Source organism: Anas platyrhynchos, chromosome 20, assembly GCF_047663525.1.
Source record: "Anas platyrhynchos isolate ZD024472 breed Pekin duck chromosome 20, IASCAAS_PekinDuck_T2T, whole genome shotgun sequence".
In the NCBI taxonomy this organism is placed as follows: Eukaryota; Metazoa; Chordata; class Aves; order Anseriformes; family Anatidae; genus Anas; species Anas platyrhynchos.
The window spans coordinates 5,720,709-5,742,951 of NC_092606.1; the positions used below are offsets into that span (position 1 = coordinate 5,720,709).

Here is a 22,243-nt window from a genome sequence, read left to right on the forward strand (position 1 = left end):
GTGCTTGCACTCACAGCAGCTGCAGACAGGTGGAACCCTGCTGGGCCTTGTCAGCAAACACAGAACCAGCCCCGGTGATCCTCTTCAGTTCAGGGGCCTGATCTGGCTACACAGATGGTATTCCTAGAAAGAAATTCTATAGGACATCAGCTAAGTGGAGCAGACATTAAGTCAAAATGTTTTCCTTCTCCCCATCCACTTAACCAGACTGGAAAAGGAGTCCTATAGGGGGCAAGGGAGATGGGCACATGACTCCTTGTGCATTCAGGCAGCAAAAATTGAGTAAGTGGTGTGAAGAGCTGCTGACTCCTGCTGCAAAGCAGGCTGTCTTCTAAGAAGCTGGTCTCACCTGTAAGACTGGGATCTTACTTTATCTCATGTAAGAAAAGCAGGGCAGTTACTCTTCTCTCTCTCCCTCTCTCTTCCCCCTCCAAGTGTTCCTATTACAAGCAACAGAGGAAAATTATTCTTGCTGAAGTAATATAAAAAGAAAGTCATAGTAATATTTGGCATTTTTAATTTAGGTTTGTTTTATTTAAGTTTAATGTTAATTCCATGCTGTGTTTCAGTAAGAACAATACAGATTCTGTATCTGTGGCTCCAGTCAGATATCCAGTAGTACAAATTAGCTTCAAGTTACACATACTGAACAAAAGAGGTTGAGCGAGCGAAGGGAGAAGGGGAAGGGGGAGGGAGAAAGAAAAAAATATTGAACACGCATGCAGGCTTATCAATGCCACCTTCAATGCTAACCTGCTTTGAGGAAAAGTAAAGAATAGGCAAGAATGAGCAGCCACGGATTGTTGAACTGTTACCAGCACCATGTTTTTCAGCAACATTTCAGCAGTTTGGAATTTTTTTTTTATTACAAGTAAACCCACTACAATATATGTCCCAATGCAACCTGTAACTTCAAGCTAAACATCCAATTAAGTTTAAACATTGGTATAAAATTCAGTTTAAACAGTTATAAAAAAGAAAAATGCCACCACATGCATGCTACCTTGTGATAACGAATCTCTCCCCTACAAGTCTAACAGCCTTCAGGTGTCAACATCCACTTCTAATGGCAGTATCACCACATCTGGCAGGAGACAATACAGTAATGCTGAAAGAGCCTTTACGCAGTCCTGTTAGTGTCTTAAAGAACCTAAAAGCTGGCACCAGTAAAATCCACAGAAATTCACTCTTGCCTTTAAGAACTTTTAAACTGTGTAAAAAAAATAAAAATAAAGAAACCCAACAGGGCAGGAACCTAAATTCTGAGACCCAATGTAAAAGTCAGATTTGGTGGTTCTCAGAGTGACACTGAGGGTTTTTGTGGGGAAGGGGAAGGGTGGTCAGAGATGGGTTCTCTTGTTGGCCTTTGTGTCTCACTGGTTTTCATCTTCCACATCCTGCAGCGCTTCTTTATTCTGTTCTTCACCTATGGAAGTGTTTAAAAGTAGGGAAGAAGTTAGCGTCTGAAAACGAGACTGCAGAATGGCTCAACAAGCATTTAAGATTAATAGGTTCATGCAATTACACACACTCACACGCTTGCATAAATGACACACACGCTCATAACAGCCAGTTCTGGAGTGAAGCGTTTCCATGGAAATTAAGCCTTGTAATCAACTCATCACATTTCATATGGAACAACCGTAGCACAGGCTATTAAAACATGGACCGTTGTAAGGACAAACAATAAACCATCGTTTGAGGAAGTCTGCATATGTCATCAGTCCTGTTGATCAAGAAATGAACAGCCAAGACAAATCGTCCAAATGGCTGTAGATCAACGTCCTTAAATCACAGCATACCTTCCCAGTAACCTCATGGCTACTCCACAGATCACTAAGGCCATCTACCCACTAATGACAGAAATGAAACTAAAAAGGTCTAAGAAATTAAACATTTTTTCCTGAGTCCGCCTAGTCTCAACAACCACAACTGACTGCAGCCAACGTTACAGAGTTTCACTGATGGCATCTATTAAGTTACCACGAGAAGCATGAATAAACTTCCCTACTTCCAAGTCCAACACAACAATAAAACCTAGGCTTGTGGTTATTCAAAGAGTGACTTATGGGATACACGCCTCTTGAGAAACAGCCTGTTTGGACCTATTCAACCAGGCTGCACCATGCAATGAAATGAGGTCTGTCCACGTAACGACTTGTATGTGTTCAGTTTTACTTCATAATTGCCCCTGGGCGAGGTGCATGCAATGCAATGCCTCCTGCACAGGCCTTTGCCCGTTTCTACTACAACAGGGAGAACTTTAACATACTTCAGCTGGTGCAATAACACATGCAAGATTAAGCTAATAGACAAGAAACTGAAAAAATGTTTTCTTCACAGTTATCTTTAGCTATGTGACATGGTACTGTCTTAAGGGCAATACACAAAAACTGTCCATTCAAAAAAGTTCATTTGCAATAAAATCCAATCAAATGAAACCAATGACTTCAGCACATAATCGGAATGCCTGCTCAGAGCATGTCCAGATTCAGAATTACCACCAGGTACAATGCAAGGTAGAGTTTTGACGAGGTGGCCTAGGAACACAAGATACATGAACATTCAAAAACAAAATTTACATTTAGAATTATGAAACATGTAATTTAAAAGAACTCAGAGGCCCTAACCGAGGAAGATTATTAGATCTGAGCATGCTCTAGCCAATGCACTTAAGCAAATATTCCTGTAACAGGCGACAGTGAGAGTACTTTTCATGCCCAAATAGTCTTAATATCCATCCAGGTATGCGCTCAATTCCCAAACACGTAAGTTACTTTGGATCTCAGTTATGTGTATGGGACCTGGGTAACAGGTCACAAATTGGCAGAACATCGCTTAGCCCTGGAATGGAGTCAAAAATACAAGCAATTTTATCAGCAGCAAAGTAGTGACAGAGGCAAGCATGATTAGTGATCAGAAGAAAACTGACGTTGAAAAGTTCATTGAGCCATGACGAGGACTTACAAAGTAGAGTTTTTAGGAAATGAACAGTTGGACTTTCCTTTAGGAATCTATACAGCAGGAAAGAAGGGGAAAATAGGAATCATATGAAGACGACATTACAAGCGTGAAGTAAACTAAACAGCTCGTCTATGACATGGTTAAAAGATACAGTACATGGGATGGAAAAGTGTAGCAGCTGAGTAACACTACCCAATTTCAGAGACACTCACCACAATCTACACAACTGAAATAAAGCGTTAGGCAAGAGCTTAATGAAAAAGGAACTAGCCTCTTTAGAAGTCTTCCCCATCCCCTCAGGAAACTGATATCAATGACCATCCTTGTGAATGCCACAATTAACTTTTACTTATCTTCAAAGGCTCTAACCCAGTTTGAAAATAGAGTTCTGGAAGCAACACTTTCCAACACACACAGTGAATGCATCTATCGTGATGTTACATGGAAAAGAAAATTCAGCTTTGCACCCCTGGCTGTACACACTACACAGACATTGTGTTCTTTGGGAACCTGAAGACTGAAGAACTGCAAGTAGTTTAAGCAGTTCTGCAGTATTTTCAGTTTGTAGTCCTCATCCTGCTGGCATGCACCATAAACAGTAACTAAGATATTCTGAACTACTTCAGGAAGGACAAAAATAGTCACTCCAGACTTGAGCTAATGAGGAAATAAGAAATTTGAATCTGGATTGCTCAATAAATAAGTTTGAAAAGCCTCTGTAACTGACCTTGTTAACGTCTGTGAAATGAGATGAGATGTTAGTCAGGTCACGTGTAAATAAAAGGTAGCTTTAGGTAGTTCTAATACTACTAGAAAGGTAGTTCTAATGCTACTACCTTGCATTAGCAATCCAGCCTCATTGCTTCACTGAAATAGCCATCTCGCTGTTTGTTCCCAAAGAACACTGCGATATTTAGCTCCATTAAAAAAATTAAAAGGTCAAGTTTTAATTATATGCACTGGGGATACATTTTTCCCCTAGCCACTGCATGGAAGGCATTTAATACCTGCAATGCTTAGAGACATTGCTCTACAGATCCACCTGGGCAATATAAATGATTCTGTACCATTAGGTAATCTTGCACCTTTACGACAATACAGGGTCCCTTGCAAAAGGCTGCACTAAGATGTAGACCAACCCACAAACCAAGACCCAGCACATGTACAATTTTCTTCCCCCCAATTCTGTCTAAAGCCTAAAGAAATAGGGGTAAAATTTGAGTTGCAGCACTAATACTCATGGTACATGTCTGCAGCCAATCCAAGAGCTTGAAGTGAGCAATGCTTAAAAGAAACCATCATCCCTTAGTGACTACATGGCAGCAGGTGGTAAGAAGTTAATGAGATTCCACCATTGCTTTCAGACACTATGCCAGTAGAGTACTCCAAAGTAAAGCTACCTAGCTACTGCCACACAACATTTTTTTTTACTCTAAGTTGCTACTTAAGACTTATCTTAAGTTGGAATATTGTTTTAGACCTCTGTTAATACTCTAACAAACAGGACAGATTTTCTCCTAAGTTTGAAGTACAGAAATCTAGCTTTTTCTACTGGTCTATCCAGAACCTAATTTTTGCAGAAGCAAATACAAGTTTAATCTTTCTAGATAAAGAACATTTCATCACTAATAAGCAAAACAAGGCATAAATTCGAAAAACATAAGTTTAAGATTTTCACGTACAAAGTTAAGCGTAAGAGGAAATAAAGTCCATTCAGAACATCAGAAACACTTTTTATGTGAGTAACTATCGGATGTTAGTAAGGAGAAGCAATCAGTGCCCCACCCTCAGATACTGCCAGAGGATATATTTGTTCTTTGCTCTGGCAATAACCTATTTCCAGAGTCACAACCTAACACCAGTTGGGAGTAGTTAAAGAAAGAGAGCTTTCCAAACATCAAGTAGCAAATTTAGACTTTTCTAAGCATTCACTTTTTTGTCCTGTAACAAAGAGTTACAAAACCCCTCCTCATCTTCATACTCAATTCTTCATAAAAGATATAGGGACTGCTAAAAGGTGAAGGGATTGGCATGATGGCAGTGAATAATCTCGTACTGAAAAGCCAATAGAAACATTAAGTGACCTGAAAAGGGAACTAGATTCTTTGCAATACTTCCTCCTGCACTGGAACCTGGTATCTGGCTGAAATGACAACTGTAAGAAGAACATGACAAGCCACAAGAGACAGATAGTTAAGTCACTGCTTTAAAATAATCACTGATGTTTAGAATGATACTAGTTGCTTAGAATGATACTAGTTGCATCTCCTTCCTTCAAGTATGAAGCTGAAAATCTTCTCAGTAGAACTTGCTGTCACCCCAATTTATCCCATGTTAAGGAAGGACAGAAGTTCAGAAAGGTCAATTCTTAAGGATGACAGCAGCAAAACACCAAACCCATCTAAATCTACACACCTCTGCTTTGTTTTCTGAGCAGAGCTCATGGGACAGCAGCACCTTTGAGTGGCATTTACTTACCATCACCCTGCATGTCTGAAGTCCATAGTGTCAGATTATCACGTAACAACTGCATGATAAGTGTAGAGTCCTTATAGCTTTCTTCACTCAGCGTATCCAGTTCTGCAATAGCATCATCAAAAGCTGCTTTCGCCAACCTATAAGCACAAAGTCAGATTTAATACACATCAGGAAAGAATTCTGAAGCCTACACATTAAGCCTATGTCTCTGAACATCTATCTTCATGTAAACACTATAGCCTCTTTTTTTTTTTTTTTAATATTATTTAAGGGTGTTCAGATGTTTGGATAAACATCTCCATTCTTCAAAAAAAAAAGAAATCAACTACTTTGTGTGCCTAAGAACAGTATCCATTTACTCAAGAATTTGGGATTTATTAAACATTTCTGCATCTTATAGAACTGATCAACATCTGCTAAAAGCTTTAAAAAGTTACATAACCTGCAGTGACAGGAATAGAAGGAAGTATTTGCTTCACTCCTCACTTTTATGCTCATACAAGCTAAGTTATGAAAGACTTGTAGAATTACAAAAGCTCATCTACACCACTAATTCCTCTGACCATGACACCTCTTATCGTGTGTAACAGCCAGCACCAAGAGAGGCAAGTTAAATTACCTCACACTTTCTACACAGTAAGGGTGAGCATAGAGTTAACAAGGCAAGTTGTCAAGCTGCCACTGGTTCATTGGTCCAAGGTTATTGCTGCTTCTCATACATAACCCACTCCCAGGTAAACAAATACATCTGGATTCAAAAGGATGCAAAAGTTCAAAGCCTTTCCAATGATGTAACCTCAAACAGAGCAGGAAAAAAGCCAGCACTTTTTTTGTTGTGTTAAAATCCTTCTCTAACTAGCAACCACTTTTGGCTTGTTTGGTGTTCACATAAGTTTCCCCCATCTCCCCAGTCACTACCTACCTGCAGGCACGATCAGGAGAATTAAGAATTTCATAGTAGAATACAGAGAAGTTGAGGGCAAGTCCTAAGCGGATAGGATGTGTTGGCGGGAGTTCTGTCATTGCAATATCACTAGCAGCCTTGTAAGCCACCAAGCTATTCTCTGCAGCCTCCTTCCTGTCATTTCCTGTGGCAAACTCAGCCAGATACCTATGGTAGTCCCCCTTCCTGAAAACAGGAATAGAACAAACAATAAGTCATTAGTCCCTATTTCCACACCAGCCACTAAACTGCTTAGTTCTACAAGTGATTTTATACATTCACACACAAGAGGACTACTACTGCTGAATTACTGCCCAGGCAACAGGTCCTTTTGACCTGAGCACATTTTAAACCATCAAGCAGAAGGTTTGATTTTTCTTTTGTTGCATTAGTACAGGATATTATAGTATTGGTTGTTCTAGGCTGAAAAAAAAAAAAAAAAAACACAAACACCATGCATCACTACTTTACTCCTGATATCTAGTCCAGATGCAACAAGAAGTTCACCTCCGAAGGCAACACTCACATTTTGTAATAGAAAACCTTGGACTCGCCAGTGTTAGCTGCTGGAATGAGGTGTTTGTCCAGTACATCCAGAATGTCACAACAGATTAACTTCAGTTCAGTCTCAACCTTAAAAAAAAAAAAGCACAAAGAAGCAGCAAGGTTAGCACAGAAGATTGAAGGCCTGTTTCAAAAATATTTAATATCAAACAGGTGGCATCATAAATACCCAAGGAGGGGGAAGACAAAAAACAGGACAAAGATTCAGCTGTCCACAGATACATTAAGCAAAACAGTACTGGGTAATTAGCTGGCAGACAGGAGATGCAAGGACTGATGTATGATGAAATGCGTAACCAAATAACGGAATTATAAATTCCCTGAGAAATATCTTGCTAGACAGTTGCATTATGTCTGTCTCAGCATGTAACTGCTTACTGCATGACTTGCATAACACCTAATGCCTCACATTTTTGATCCTGGAAGGCCCTGAAAGTGGCAATGGTGAAGGAAACAATTTGAAGGTAGTTAAGACAGGTCAGCTGAACTCCATTTCACCCCCAGTTACATTACACATTCAGAACAGGTTTCCACTGGCTACTTGGGAAGCCAAGTACTAGCAGAAAAGCCCTAAGACAAAAATCACGTTATATTAGAACATAACAGATGTGTCACAGAAAAAAAAAAAGGTCAGATACAAGAGGAAAAACTCCAGAAAAAAAACTTCATAAGCAGACAATAAAAAAGCAGAGCATAGCAGTTCATAACAAAGAAAACAGCAGAAACCATCAACACTAACAGTGAGGTCAGTGGTCAAAGAAAACCAATGTATTAAGTCTTATTTTAAATCAGTCACTGGATTTTAATAGCCAAAACTGAAAACATGGTCACATCACTTTTTTTTCCTGCTTTGGAATAAAAAAGCAAAGTCTACAAGATTAGATTCTACCATAGGAAGTTTTCATACCTGAAAACAAAGAAACTAAGCACCTTTGAAAAAAGCTAAAAGCTGTTTTTTTGACATCTACATTGCCAAAACCACACTTGATCCAAGCATCCCGCATCATCCACAGCAGGAGGGGTTGGTTAAGTGCAGATAGCAACCTGTTGCTGCTCTCCTGATTTGGCAGTAACTTTCAGTTATGGCTGAAGACAACTGGCTCAAGCTACTATTACAGCCTAAGAAGTTGAGGTTTTCAAGGCAAGGCATCGACATCAGCTACAACAAGCAGTACCAGTATGTACCAGCATGTCTCAGATCACAAGAGCAGCCCCAGTCAGCCTGCTATCCCTTCCTATCCCCCCCACTCATGTGGTTTTCTTTCATATAGCATTTTTCTTTTCATGCAGTATCTTATCATCACATAGCTTCGAAACTATTGTGGTTTGTAACCACGACATCTGGCCTCAAAACTGTTAAAACTAGATCTAAAATAAATTAAACTGGCATATATCAATTTGTAAAAATTACTTAACAGATCTGGAGAAGTTCCTTTAGGTAGATTAATATACAGCAAATTTCATATGCAAACAATGACAGAACGCTCTAGAGCATTCAGAGGAAGAGTTAGATGCTATACTTAGTTATGTGACAAATGCTTAGGGAAGTTGCTGAAATATGGTCACTTGAGAAGAATCTACTTCATATATTCTTGGGCTACAAAAGCTATAAAACCTTTGCCAGCAGTCAGTTCCTGCAAACTTCTTTCCTCTTGATCCTCTTTCTCAATGACTTCTTTTGCAGAGAGATCTTCAGCACAACTGCAAAGAATTAAATCAGTTTCTAATCTTCTTTTGTTAAACCAGACATGTACAAACTTCCATTTCATCTCAGACAGACCTTTTTCAGCTGTGCTTATAGGATCAGTCACACAAGTTACCAGAAAGCAACTACTGACCAGGGCAATTCGTATGTCCTGACCATGCTTAAAAATTTAATATAAATTGAGCTAATTTTAAAAAATACATAACTCCCCCTCCCCACCACAATCTTAATAGCTCTTTTAGAAAGAGATCTAAAGGGATCTTCTCCTGACAGAGAGTAACTGAGCTCCGCACAGCAAGCCAGCTCAAGAGCTCACACGTGCCTTTTGGGAGCATGCAGAACAGGTAGTTTTAGGGCCTATTACCATTTTAGCTCATAATAGGACACATGGAACTGCAGGCTCTGCAGGCTCTGCCTAGCAAGGAGATGGCTCATCCTGATGGGTGCAGTGGCCCCCCACGATCCACCCTGCCCCTGTATTTTACTGGTTGTGCTGGCTTAAGCAGATTCCAGACTGTGTTCTTAGCTCTACAGGTAGAGAAGCTTCTAAACCACCTGATGACCTAAATAGGAAAACTTATTAGAACCAACCAGGAAAATCGTGGCCTGTACTAGTTTTTTGACCTGTTTTACAGTTTAGCCCACAGAATAGCTGCACCTCACAGCTGGGATGCACCAGGAAAGCAGAACAGCAGGCAGCAGTTGCTGAAGCCTGTGAGCTACCTTCCTCCCCACTCCCCTGAGAAATAGAAGGACCGCCCACACGTCAACTTCCAGCCTCATCTTTCTACGAAGAGGGGAAGGAGAAAGCCCTGCAGCTGCCCCAAAAGACAACCCAGGCTGTAAGTCAGAGCACTATGAAGCACACTGTCAGTATGCTACAAGTACAGACCGTACGAAGGAGGTGAATGCTTGTCCTATGCTATTAGGGAAGGGATTTGGTCTTACTGCAAGGATCTGAACTGCATCATGTGCAGACACATCGCTTCATCCTCTCAAGGACAGAGAAAGCAAGCCTCCATGTTCTCATCCACAGAGATGCGGTCAGAGTAGAAAGCCACAGGCTCCGTGTTTGTGCATCCACATGGCCACAGGACCCAAAACAGCAGGAATCACATCAGCAGCAGTCTTTCCTGTAACTGTGTACTGGTTCTGCTACGTTTATCTTAAGCAGACAAAGTAAAGAAGAGAGGCTGCTATTGTCCCTCAGTGTTGTCTGATGTATGCCTCAGACAAAACCAGCCAAGTCCTGCTCTGACACCACTATCAGCCCTTGAGCTCTGCCCCAAGTCATACTGGAAAGTAATTTCCAGTGTTTGGAGTTTGCTTGAACCTAGGGACTAACAGGCCAAGGTAACTTGTGTGTTGTCCCCCCATGTCTCCCCCCCCTTTTTTTTTTTTCTCCAGAGTATTTCAAGGCTGGGAAGGATCTCGCACTAACACTGTTCTTAAGGCTGAAAAATACAATAGGGGATATTTGTTGGCATGGGGGTCAAGCAAAATAACCATGACTGAGTCTGCACCAGACCTTACCCATTCACCCAGAAGCACTGAGTATGACAGCAGGGCACCTCTGCTGCAGCTCTCATCTCAGCAGCAGAAAGCATCAACTTAAAGAGAGTCTCTCAGCAACTACAAGCAGGACACAGTCTCCAGCTCCAGCTGCAACACATAAGCCTCTTGGAAAGCCGAGGCTAGAGCTGAGCAGACACATCTTGTCTTTTTCCAGTATGGAAATACACTGCTGTGTACTCCACAGCATTCTTCCACCTAAAGCCTGCAGGCACTCTGAACAACAGCGATGGCTATTCCCTGTAAGGATTTAAAGGATGACAACACTGTTGGCACGGACCTGCATTCCATGTGGCTGTATATTTCTCTCTCAATATATCCTCTTTCGAGGACTATACACACACATTTCTTGCTCACCAGTCTGTTCTGCACAGTACTTGCTCTCTTTACAAGGAGAGATGCAGAACAATGCCTTTTTTTAAACAATCCTTTCAAAAACAATGGAAAGCCTTTTCACTATTAAAGGATCTCTGGCAGGAGATAGCAACTGCCCACGAAATATTAGACAATATGCTTTCAGGTTTCTGCTTAAGACAAATTTAAGCAACCATTAGATAGGTATTCACTGTCTTAATTTATAGGCTCCGTAAGAAAGATTTTAGACACCCATCAAGAAATGGTATTTAGGACTGTATGTAACTGGCAGAGCCTCATCCCAGCAGCACACCAGCATAAAAATAGAAACTTACAACTTGAACAATTCCATGGAGCAAGAGAAATGCTATGAGTCAAGAGAAAGTAGTCCAGAGCCATTCCTGAAAAAAGGAACATCGTTTCCATTGGTAGTGTACAAATCAGTGCCAGGAGGTTCAAAGACAGACTCCACAGTTTCTCTGGAAGTGAAGATCTGAACCATGGAGGCACTTGTCCTCGAATGATGAATGTGAAGTCTCTGCAGAAATGTGTGGGATTTAAATAGTATGGGAGAATGCCTGCTCCACATTAAACCAGGAGGCGGGGCGGGAGGGAAACAGTTCACTGTTCTAATAGCTGATGGTTTCATTAGCCCTTCCTGATGAAAGTCAAAGCTTGTTCCAAGTTCTCCATTTTAGGTAAAGCTGCACAGACTGACTAGACTCACCATGAAGTTATCTGCATCAGTTTTTCCCCTCTCTGAAGAGAAAAAAATAGCAAGGCCCTAGAGGTTATTACACATGCAAACTTCACAGTTGAGACGACTGTAACATCTTAACATCCCCCATCCCTGGGAACACAGGAGTGCTTTATCTTAAGGGTAACAAACTCGGGATGCAGCCCTTCTTAACTAAATGGCATTACACCGTACCGCCAACTACATCTTACCATTTGCCGATATTCCCGAATCATTTTTAATTTATCTTCTCCACCTTTGTTTTCTTCTTTCTGTTCAATGCTGCTGATTATTCTCCAGGAAGCTCTTCTGGCTCCAATCACGTTTTTATACGCAACAGAAAGCAGGTTTCTCTCTTCCACTGTCAACTCCACATCCATTCCAGCCACTTTCTTCATTGATTCAACCATTTCTAGGAAGAAAAGGTCAGGCAATTATTCTCACAGCTAAAGCATCTTTCAAACCACTCAACAGAAGTTGCATGTTAATGATAACTTATCAAAACAGGCTCCCTCCTCCTTTCATGCAGTTACTCCTCACTTTTATACTAGAGTGGTCCAAACAAATCCATGAGCACACGCACAAAGGAATTACCTGGTACTCTTTTAAATGCATTTGACAAGAGTACCCAAAACATTCTTTAAAGACAGCTTAAGAGAGACAAAACAGATTTAGCACTAAGCACTCATTTTTTACAGTGGATAATGGTTATCAGTACAATCCTACAGGAACGTGTGTTCTTCACAGTGCTCCTGAAAAGAGGCTGAATTCTGGGAAAAGCATGAGTAAACGTAAGCTGGCTTTCTGCACAATAGGAATAAAATGAAGAATTACAGAATGCTCCACTGATTTGTCAGCTGGAATACACTATATTACAGTAATTAACCAAAAAAATAAGATCCAGATTTGAATAGATTAGGGAAGCAAGTCAAAGTTCCAAGAGGAAACCACCAAAAGAAAAATTAGCTGCTTGGAAAAGTGACAAAGGAGACATCCTGAGGATAACCAGAGCAACCATATCTACCCGTGCCAAGCAGCTATTTCCACTGAAAAAAGTAACACAAAATTCATATTTATAGCCTAAACTGTTAAAAAAAAAAAAAGACTTCTAAAGCTGAGGTGAAAAAAGTTATTACTAAATATAGCTTTCCTATATTCAAGTGGAAGCAAAAGCCTGAACTACTTAAGGAAGGCTTTAATCCTTTCACTACCTAATCACATTATGATGTCTATGACATTAGAAAAATAAAGCTGAATTGTTACATATATACTGGGCTCTCAGTTTAAGACATCCAGGAGCCGTAAGTTTTGTTCCCACCAGCAAGTGCATCAGTTCATTCATTATTTGCCTCCCAACTGCTAGAGCAGATGAGAATCCCAGGTACAGGGAACATTAATGAGACTAGGACCCAACCAGCCCAGCTGCTCAACAGGACAATGGTTTCCCAGCTACCTGGCAAGTTGAGGAGCTCCAGAGTCATAAATTTACTTTCTGCCAAGACCATGGTGACGTGACTAGGCTACACCTCCCATACTATGACCCTTCACCTTTCTGTGCCCTATTTAATTTGCACTTTCACCATCCCTCCCCCATCATTTTATTTTATGTTGTATCGAGGCAGCAGAAGCCACAGGAAGCAAGTAACACCTAACTGTCATTTTTCCCCCTCAGGTGTTAAAATTCAGTCTTAGCAGGCATGAGCTCTTTCAGTAACGGGAACTATCGGCTCATTTTTTCCTTGGCAGGAACAATGTTATCAGTCTCAAGCAGGTCTCCACATGTGCAGGACAATTTTACAGTGGCTCTATTCTCTTCAGAAGAAAACATCCCTACTTCACCCAACATATTTTGCTACTCCAGCTCACAAAGTAACAAAAAAACGCCCAGAGGCTTTGATAATATTTACAAACAACACCCTGCTGTTTCAAAATGGTCAGCTGTTTTTGCTGAAGACTTCAAAAGCCATCCTAAAACACTATGTACCTATATTTAATATTAAACTTAAGCATGCGATCTTGTAACTTAAACTAGCCAAGTTAAAGGCAGTATGATACAGTTACAATATTCAACTTAAATAATACAAGCACTATGACTTATTTCCTAAAGGATGATGTTTCTGTCTGTTCAAAGAATGTTGACCTGACTTTTTTTAAAAAATTAAGTCATCTCATATTTAAAGTACCTTAAACAACAGGTACATCCGAGGTAATTTGCCTACCACAGCACTCATTCTTGTGAGGAAAGATGAACAGGCATTAAGACTTGCACTCTCTCCTACTTGGATCTCTTTGCCAAGCTCCAGCAAGAGCTGTATGGCTTGACTTTAAGCTTAATGTTTAACTGTCCTCAGATATGAGAAGTAATTGAGAAATTAACCTGTAGCTGTGAATGCACAGCCCTCTCTTCAACCATCGGCTAGTTCTTGTGTTTAAGAGAGATCCCATAGGAAAACACAAGCTGGAGAATAAGGAGGTAGTGATGTACTGTTCACCTACGATGCTCATTCCTACACACCCACCATCAGCCTGAAGACCTCTGGGGTCTGACATAGTATGAACACCATACATTAGTCAGACAGACACAGCAATATGATACAACTCTAAGTGACAGTATGGTATCAGTAAAACTACTCCAGAAACACGGAGGTGAGAAACATGTAAGGTAAGTTTCCAGGATCAGAAAAGCATAACAAGTGGAGAGGTAAAAAAAAAAAAAGGCAAGAGAAGATTCTACATAGAGATGAAAAGGTGGGAGACAGTGACAGAGAAAGTCTGAAATTACCTTTCAGTTAAGGATTACTGCAGTAGCGACAACTCACTGCATGCACAATCCAGAGATGCTTACACTGCATTATACAAAGAGTAGCTTTATGCTACTAATTCATAAAAAGACAGATTGTAGTTAAAGTGGGTAAGTTCCAGTCTTTGAGTTGACTGTGTCACCATGTTAGGGTGCTGTCAGATCATGCCACCACCAGAGCAGAAGTCCCCAAAGCATAAATTGAGAAAGGATAGAATATTTGGGACAACAACATGCTCGCCCTAGATTCATATCCTTCCTCAGACATTTGCTGTTAGGTGTTTTAAGGAGCATTCATGAGTAGACATTTGGCCTGACCATGTAAAACAGACTGTATATTCTTAGGGAAAAAGCATTCAGCTGAGACTCGGAACAACTGCCCACAGCATAATGGCCTATTCAAAAGCAGCACGGGCATTACCAGTTATTTGTTCCTACGTCCAACACTACAGTTAAGACGGGTGGCTCCTCTCACATGGGAGGAACACATGCATAGGGACAGAGGCATAGCTTGTAAAGCACAGAAGGTTTGGACAGTGGTCACCACTACTGTTACCTACAAAGAGTTTGAGCAGGATGGCATGTGGCTGATTTGTTGATATTTCTAAATATCAAAGATTCTAGAGAGATTATGGTCCTAGAGATACACAATCTGACACGCCCAGAAACTACAATCAAACTCTGTAAGTCTCTGAAATATGATATTTTTTCCACCTTAAAAGGATTGAATACACAGGAAAAGGAATAGCCAGTTTTAACTGGTTTTAACAAGTTAAAACAAGTTTTAACTACCAAATGCATCCATTTTTACAAAAAAAAATACAGTAGGTCAATGGAATTGGTCTAAAAAATATCAGTTCTTTGAAAGCCTGATGGGGGTAAAATAACAATAGAAACCCAAGACTATGATCCTATGGAAGGAGATGAAGCTTATACAAAAAAAGGATTTTTTTTTTTTGGAATGCTCCTGGACCTATACCAATGACAAAGCCACAAAATTAAACTAAAAAAGTAATGGGGGGGTAAGTTTAGAAGTGTTGAGAAACGTGATTAATTACTACCTATTAGGCACCGATCCATAGAATTTGCCCAAAGGGCACAGGTGAGGAGGAAACTTACAGATCAAAAATAATGAACGCTTCGTTCCAGATAAAGATGAAAAACAGAAAGCATTTGCTGCTTCTCAAACTTTAGAAATCCAAGCAACACGGGAGTCCCTGGGTAAGGAAAGTAAGGAGTAAGTAAGAAGAAGGTAAGGAGTAGTGCTGATGTACTGCAAATTTTGGGAATGTTACAAGCCTTCCCAATACAGGCTGCACAGTTAAGAGACAGCAGGCCGTGCCAAAGGACTGTACATCTATCTGACAGTTTAATCAGTTTATACTACTCAGACTGAAAATGCAAGTCTAAGTAATAAGAATTGCAACAGGAACCTCTTGGCCCAAACTGTGTTTGAAAAGCTAAGGAATAAACACCACTGGGGCAAAGCTACAGTACTCAGAACATCTAGTTATGGCACAATATGTTGCCTAAGTCTCCTAATAAGCACAATGCTACAGTGTTCAATGGATTTTTTTTTTTTTATGAAGCAACCAAATAGCCTATGACATGCCCCCCCTAATTTTCAACACTACACAGGATCTGTTTCAACCACACTGAAAAGCAGCCCTTGCCACAGCACCCATTGATTCAACGTTACCAAAGGAAAACAAGAGCTAGAAAATTCGCTTGTGGTATGCTTGGTTTCTGAAAGAGGAACCAGATAGAGAGAGAAAGCTTGTTAAAATAAGAACAGGAAAAGAACTCATTCAGTAGAGGTAAAATGAAGATGACTTGATGGTCACCATACTGGAGGCTCAAATCAAAAAGAACCTTGGGAAAACCCAGAAGGTAGCCTTATTAAATACCACCACGCTGAGAGTAGCAGCAGAGCACTTCAGAAAACTGAAGTCGTGTTTTAAGTTGAATCCTTTCTTGTCTAGAGGGAATAAAGCAGGCCAAGATCTTCAAGCTCTTAAGCTGCTGCTCAATATCTACTTCAGCACGTCAGGAGCAAAAAGCCACAAATGCTCCGGGGTGATCTAGGGATGTTAAGGACATGGCAGAAAAAAAAAAAGTCTTCCCATATCTGTATTCACTGTAACCAGTATTTGGACTGAGTACAAGTACTGGTCACAGAATGAAGAAAACATCAGTATCAAGGACCCAAAATGAAATACCTGATCCTGAACTCTTGTGCATATCCTCTCAAGACTTCAGCAGCACAAACAATCAGAAGGATTTTAAAAGGTGTTCCAGCAGACAGTTAAGGGAAACTACAGATCCATTAATCTAACCCTAACCAGGATCCAAGAGGATTTAGAAAAAAAGAATGAGTGGGTATATGCATAAAAGCTATACTGAAGAGTAAAGCTTTTTGCAAATGCATGTGACGCCTCAATTCTACTGTGATGCTTTTGAGTGAGTCAAGCATATAGACAAGGAACACACGACTGATACAGGAAGGCATTTGGCAAAGTCCCTCACCAAGGTTCTTTAAGGAACTCAACTGCCATGGGATAAGAGGAGTCCTCCTATGAATTAAGGCTTGGCTGAAAGACAGGAACAGGGGCATGAATGCAGGCTCAGTGTTCAAAGGGGGAGAAGATCACTGGTGGCATCACACAGTGATCTGTGCTGGGAAGTATGCTCACATTCGTAAGTGATCCAAAAAAAGGAAGCAAACAGCAAGTACTAACTTAGTAGTAAGAGCAAATCGCTAGCAGCAATAAAGACAAAGACTAAAGAGAGACAGAAAAATAACAGCAAGTGCGTTTTCTTCATCAAGTGCTGTGTAACCACACAGACTGACACCCAGAGATTACGTTCTCCCTAGAAGTACAGCCTTAGCTGCTATCACTGGACACCACTCTATTCACTGCAGTGATTAGGTCTAAATGCGAGCCAAGAAATAGTAGAGCTCATCTTTCTATCCATTAAGAACTCTTGTTCTGAAGACAAAGCTATTACGTTCCCAACATGAGGTTCTTCTGTTCTCTTCAGAAACCCTGCATTTTGCAACTAGTATTTAAAAGATGACTAAACTAGTTGAGGAGCTCATGGGGACAGGGAGGTGCCTTTCCCTTCTATCCCTATCAATGCTCTTGTGCCAGCTCAGCGCTTCTATGACCTCTCAACTATCTGATTCAGGTCACCATCTCAGAAAGCTACTCAGGGGAAAAGAAGAAAGACATTTGCTTCTATTTTAGAGACCTGCACTGGCTCTAAAGAGTGGACATCCCCCTTTCAACAGGGAGTTGTCAGATTAGCTCACCCCACTTCACAGTACTACCGCTTTGGTTTCTAAAAGCATAAAATAAACACAGCGTTTCCCTTTACACACTACAGAGCTTTCATGATTTTTCTTCAGGTGTCTTCATATGCTTGAAGCACCCTGAATAGCTGCACCCTTTTAACTGCCGGCAATAAAAATTGGTAATCTTATCTTAAGTTCACTACCCAGAACATGCTACACCTATGTCAATGTGCAAGTTTTATATAAACGAGCATAAAAGAACCTAACAACCATATCCCCACATGTCAAGACAACCAAGCAGGCAGAGGGGAGAAAATACCAAAGAAAATACACCCCACGCAGTGCTTTGAACTATAGTTTTGTAGAGAAAGCATACAGGGAACAGCAGCACAGCCTGCTGAGGTTTATAACTGCTGGTGCAGCCAAGACAATTCCAACGTTTGACTGCATGACTCTGCAATATACAGTTCTACAGAGCATACCAGTACTTCTATGCACTTGGAGAACCAGATGGATTAAGGCCAAGTTATCCAAGCAACAGTGGTATTTTCCACACAGTAAATCCTACAGACCAGCAGAAGTTATTTCTTGCAACAAGTCATCTCTATATCTGCAAGCTGTGAAGTTACATCCTCCTAAATGAAAGGGGTTACTAATGAAAAAAAAATAGTTTGGAAGTAGCTATAGGAAAATCAAAGGATTGAGTCTCATCACATATTTCTGTTTGATTGAGACCTGCTAATAAATATACCCTAATGCAAGTACCTGAATAAATTAAAGGACACTAACTCAGTTGCTGGACTCCTTGCAGAGCACCAAACCAACCAAGCTTAGAAGTCTGAATCCTCTGGTAGTTCCAGGAACTCAAGGAGATTCTAGAAGGAAATTACAGATCCCTTTCTAGAAGGAAATTACAGAGCCCTTTCACACAACTGTTGGGGGCAGCAGGGGAACAACACCCCTTAAATGCATTTACATTATTTACTTGAAAGAGGACATCTGCAAACTGTAATTAATAAATCATTATTTGTGATACAGATTAGTGACTGATTCTTAATTAAGCTCTAACTTCAAGTTCTGTTACCGTAAGACAGCTTCTAGAACATGTTCAAGTTCTGGATTCAGTCAACTGCTGCACCCCTTATTGTCTTCAGAGTAAAGACGCATTACCCTGACAGTTTATAGAAACACGGGAGTCACCTGTTAACTTGCTGTAGGGGGAATCTGGAGAGATGTCAAGTATTTTCTTCCCAACTGTAACCTGACCTATATCTGCTTTCAGAAAGGAAGAAACCCTGCTCATCTCACCTGCTATACCTTATGTAAGTTTCAAGTTATATACCTCAAGCTCTGTAACACAAAACTGATAGCAAACTATCCACTTGGAGTCTACCTTGTGTCATAGCATGTAGGTTTCTCATCTGATTAAAGATACTACCTAGCTTCCACAATGAAGAATTACGTTTTGACATTCAGAAGTCTACAAAAACGCAGATGCATACATTCTCTTGATATAAAGAGAAAAATTAGTAAGGTAAAATTGTGTTTGTGAACTTGTCCATTCCAATTGTTTTCCCCAAAAGACAGTTATATATTATGCTATTAGTAATAGTCTTTGAAGGAACAGCAGATAAGTGAGATTTTTCACAGAGAGATTTGTCACAAAGCTTCCTATAATGTAACTAAGCTCCCTGGCATTTTGTTATTTGTCATGACATGCCTAAGCAGATCTGTAAAGATAGTCAGACACCCAAATCTCTTAATATCTCCAGAGATCAGGGCTTAAGTGTTATTTACACTGCAGAAGTACCTAGAAAGTTGTCCCCTTAATCCAGGCCAACATACTAAGGACCATACAGATACAGGACTGGGTTTTCAGCAATTTACAGGCACAAGCTGCAAGACTTAATGCAGTTCGTTAAATGGGTCATGTAACTCAAAAAAAAAAAAACTAGTTAGGCACCTACTGCTTTAACTGTCACAAACCATGCCTATTCTGATCATACAGAAGAAAAAACATACCTCACAACACTCTTTCATGAGAAAGATAGGGCAGAACTTAACGTTATCTTAACATTAAACAAAAAAACGGATTTCACATTCATGTCGATGTTATAAAACAAGTTTTCTATTCCAGCATATTTGTAGTAGACAGTACTTACCATCACATCTTTTGTATGTGCAAACTAGGAACTGTGACCTTATGATCATATATTCTTAATTTTGCTCTTTAAAATAGCTTACACTTTCAGCATACTGCCAAACGTGAACAGAACTGATTGAGAAGCAATCTCAGCAGAAATGCAGTATTTCATATAAACGAGAACAAATTACGCTAAAAAAACTCTTTATTGTTCCAGCTGAACCAGGATATGGAATTAGATGCAGGAACAGCACCTACAATATCATTTTTTCCAGGCCAGAGACGTAAGAAGTAAAGATGCTTGCAGAACAGCTAGTAGAATTGGAGGGCACACCTTAAATTTGTTTACCCAACTTGATTCCAAAAAATTTTGGAAGTCTAAAAACCACAGTATTGATTTAAACACAACTCCCGGTGCTCCCTCCTTAGCAATGGCCTCATTACGGTTCAGAAGCAATATAGCATGAGAAGTCTTCTAGATTCTGATCTAGCCAGCTTGTTCTGCAGACATCCACAATTGGGTTGGAATAGAAAGCCCACTGATAGAAAGAGCTGCACAAAGGCAAACTATCAACCATTTTTTTCTTGACAGGAAGCCGAATGGTTTTGCATTTCAGATCTCTACAATGGTGTAGGGTCTGATTACTTTCCAGAGAACTGATTTACCACCGATCCAGGAAAATACCAGAAAGACAGGCAGTTATGCCTCAAAAGCTCCTGAAGATGAATGAATCCTCCAGGATGCTGGCCAAGCATCCTACTTTGGGTTTCCACTCAAACCAAAGCCAATACTCGTAGTTGCACTGACTCATTAATACCAGGTGGAGAGCCCTTTCCTCCCTACACACAAAAAGCCCAACTCCAGGAAAATGGTGGGATTATGGGGGGAGGGGACTTTTTTTTAGGAATGGCAGCAGGGAGAAAAATGCATCTTTCCATCGCATGCTCTTTGGGGTTGGCAGCAAAATACTGAAAAAACACACCCCAGTTTTTACTAATAGATGCTGCATACCTACTGTGAAACATTGAATCACATGCCCATCCCTCCCAGCCAGTTAAGTTACACCCCAAGATCTGTTCAGGGGAACATTTTTTCCTTACTACGAGGAAACCATTTGATGCCTTTCATTGACTGGAATTCTTACTTCGACCCCCTTTGCCCTATAAGAACATTTACAAAAGACAGTCTTATATGGACCTTTTTTTTTTTTTGGTTGTAATTTTATTTTCCTCACCAAAACACGTATTTCTCAGATGCTCTGAAACACTAGAAGTTTTGTTCTCAGAGCTGCTGCTTAGAAAACCTAGTTCTCACCAAATCACGTTCCTGTGCTATGAAAATTGTGATCAAAGTATTTGGAGCGTCTCCCTACCTCTCAATGAAACATAGCTGTATTCATTTAGATTTTTGTTTTTTTTTTCTTTAAAGTGTAGACAGGTATTTATTTCACTTCAAACGCATAAACACAAGTCTTAAGGCAGAAGTAACAGTCCCAGAAAATTAACACCATTGAGAAAATTAAAGGCTCTGTCTATTATAGGCAATAGAAACACGTTTAAATAGACAGTCGCAAGGCAGACATTTCTGGGGCAGCAGACACCATTCCAGGGTTGCCAGCTCCCTCCCACCCCCACTTTTCCCCAGATCTGTACTGATCAAGGGCAGAGCACAAACTTTATCGGGGAAAGAGGAAAAAAAAATACACAATACTTGAAAAAAGAAAATGAAATGTAATAGCATCTTGCACATAATGAATGTGTATGCATTTCCTTTAGGCAATGAAGGATCACGTAGTACTAGATGGCTCCAGGGGGAGAGCTCGGTCTCTCTCTCTCTGGCTTTGCCAGGGGCAGCGGAATCTCCACCGGAAAGCAAAAGAAGAGAAAGAAAAGCGGCAGCCCCGCTCCCTTGGGACCGAGCGGGGCGAGCCAGCCTCTCCCCACCATCTCCCCCCCGAGGGGCCGAGCGAGCCGGGCACCCACCTCCCGGAGAGGGCGTTGTCTGCGGCGAGCCGCCCTCAGCCCCGCAGCCCGGCTGAAGAGAAGCGAGGCCCGGAGCCGCGAGCACCGCCCCGAGGCACCCGAGCAGCAGCGGCGGGGTCTCTTTGTGTGTCCCCCCCCTCTCCATGAGGCGGGGGCGGCTCCCCCTTCCCCCCGGGACTCGCCCTTCGCGGCCGCCATTTTATTCCCGGTTCCGCCGCCGCCTCCCTCCCCCCCCCCCCCCATTTTCTCCGAAGCGGCCCCGCCCAGGCCCGAACCTCCCGCTCCTTCAGGCCCCTCAGCCCCCGGCTCCCTCAGCCCCCTCAGGGGGGTGCCAGGCGCCATTTTGTCCGTGCCCCCCCTCCACCCCTGCCCCCCCCTCCCCCGCCCAGCCGCCATTTTGTGGCCGCTCCCTCCCTCCCTTCTCCCCCTCGGCCTCGCAGGGCTTTTTTTTTTGTATTCCTCCGCCGGCGCTCACCATCGTAGCGCTCAGCCTGCTCGGCCAACTTGGCCTGATAGACGAGATCCTCCCGATCGTCCATAGCCTGCAGGCGGAGTGGCGTCGGGGAGTGTCCGGGGCGGATGGAAGCCGATGGGGCCGGGGGGCTCAGCAGCTACCAGCTCGCTGCTCTCCGGGAAATATGGCGGCGGCCCCTCCCCCCGCTGCATCCGGGCACTTCCGCAAGGGCGCGCATGCGCCCTGCGCCTC

The 22,243-nt window shown here is 41.5% G+C and overlaps 1 protein-coding gene across 2 annotated transcripts; it reads right to left on the reverse strand.

Annotated features, from left to right (window-relative positions):
• Positions 1-505: 505 nt before the first annotated feature.
• On the reverse strand, positions 506-22,225 carry YWHAE (tyrosine 3-monooxygenase/tryptophan 5-monooxygenase activation protein epsilon). 2 transcript variants are annotated; one of them, XM_027472129.3, is made up of 7 exons: positions 22,013-22,225; positions 11,529-11,728; positions 6,912-7,018; positions 6,365-6,571; positions 5,443-5,579; positions 2,968-3,014; positions 506-1,426 (listed from the first exon to the last, which is right to left on the reverse strand). In XM_027472129.3, the coding sequence occupies exons 1-6, from the start codon at positions 22,074-22,076 to the stop codon at positions 3,007-3,009; spliced, it is 723 nt and encodes a 240-aa protein (XP_027327930.1). In that variant the 5' UTR covers positions 22,077-22,225; the 3' UTR covers positions 506-1,426; positions 2,968-3,006. The 2 variants fall into 2 exon arrangements, with proteins under 2 accessions (XP_027327930.1, XP_027327929.1); XM_027472128.3 differs by lacking the exon at positions 2,968-3,014 and having other exon boundaries at positions 22,013-22,224.
• Between the last annotated feature and the right edge of the window lie 18 nt (positions 22,226-22,243).

What these genes read in the sequence shown, in the direction of transcription:
- YWHAE (XM_027472128.3), bottom strand. Translation starts at nt 22,076, where the DNA reads ATGGACGATCGGGAGGATCTCGTCTATCAGGCCAAGTTGGCCGAGCAG. An exon ending in TCTCCTGATCGTGCCTGCAG is followed by an intron (nt 5,580 to 6,364) that starts GTAGGTAGTGAC and finishes TTGTGCTTATAG; the next exon opens with GTTGGCGAAAGCAGCTTTTG. An exon ending in TTCAGACATGCAGGGTGATG is followed by an intron (nt 1,427 to 5,442) that starts GTAAGTAAATGC and finishes ACACTTCCATAG; the next exon opens with GTGAAGAACAGAATAAAGAA.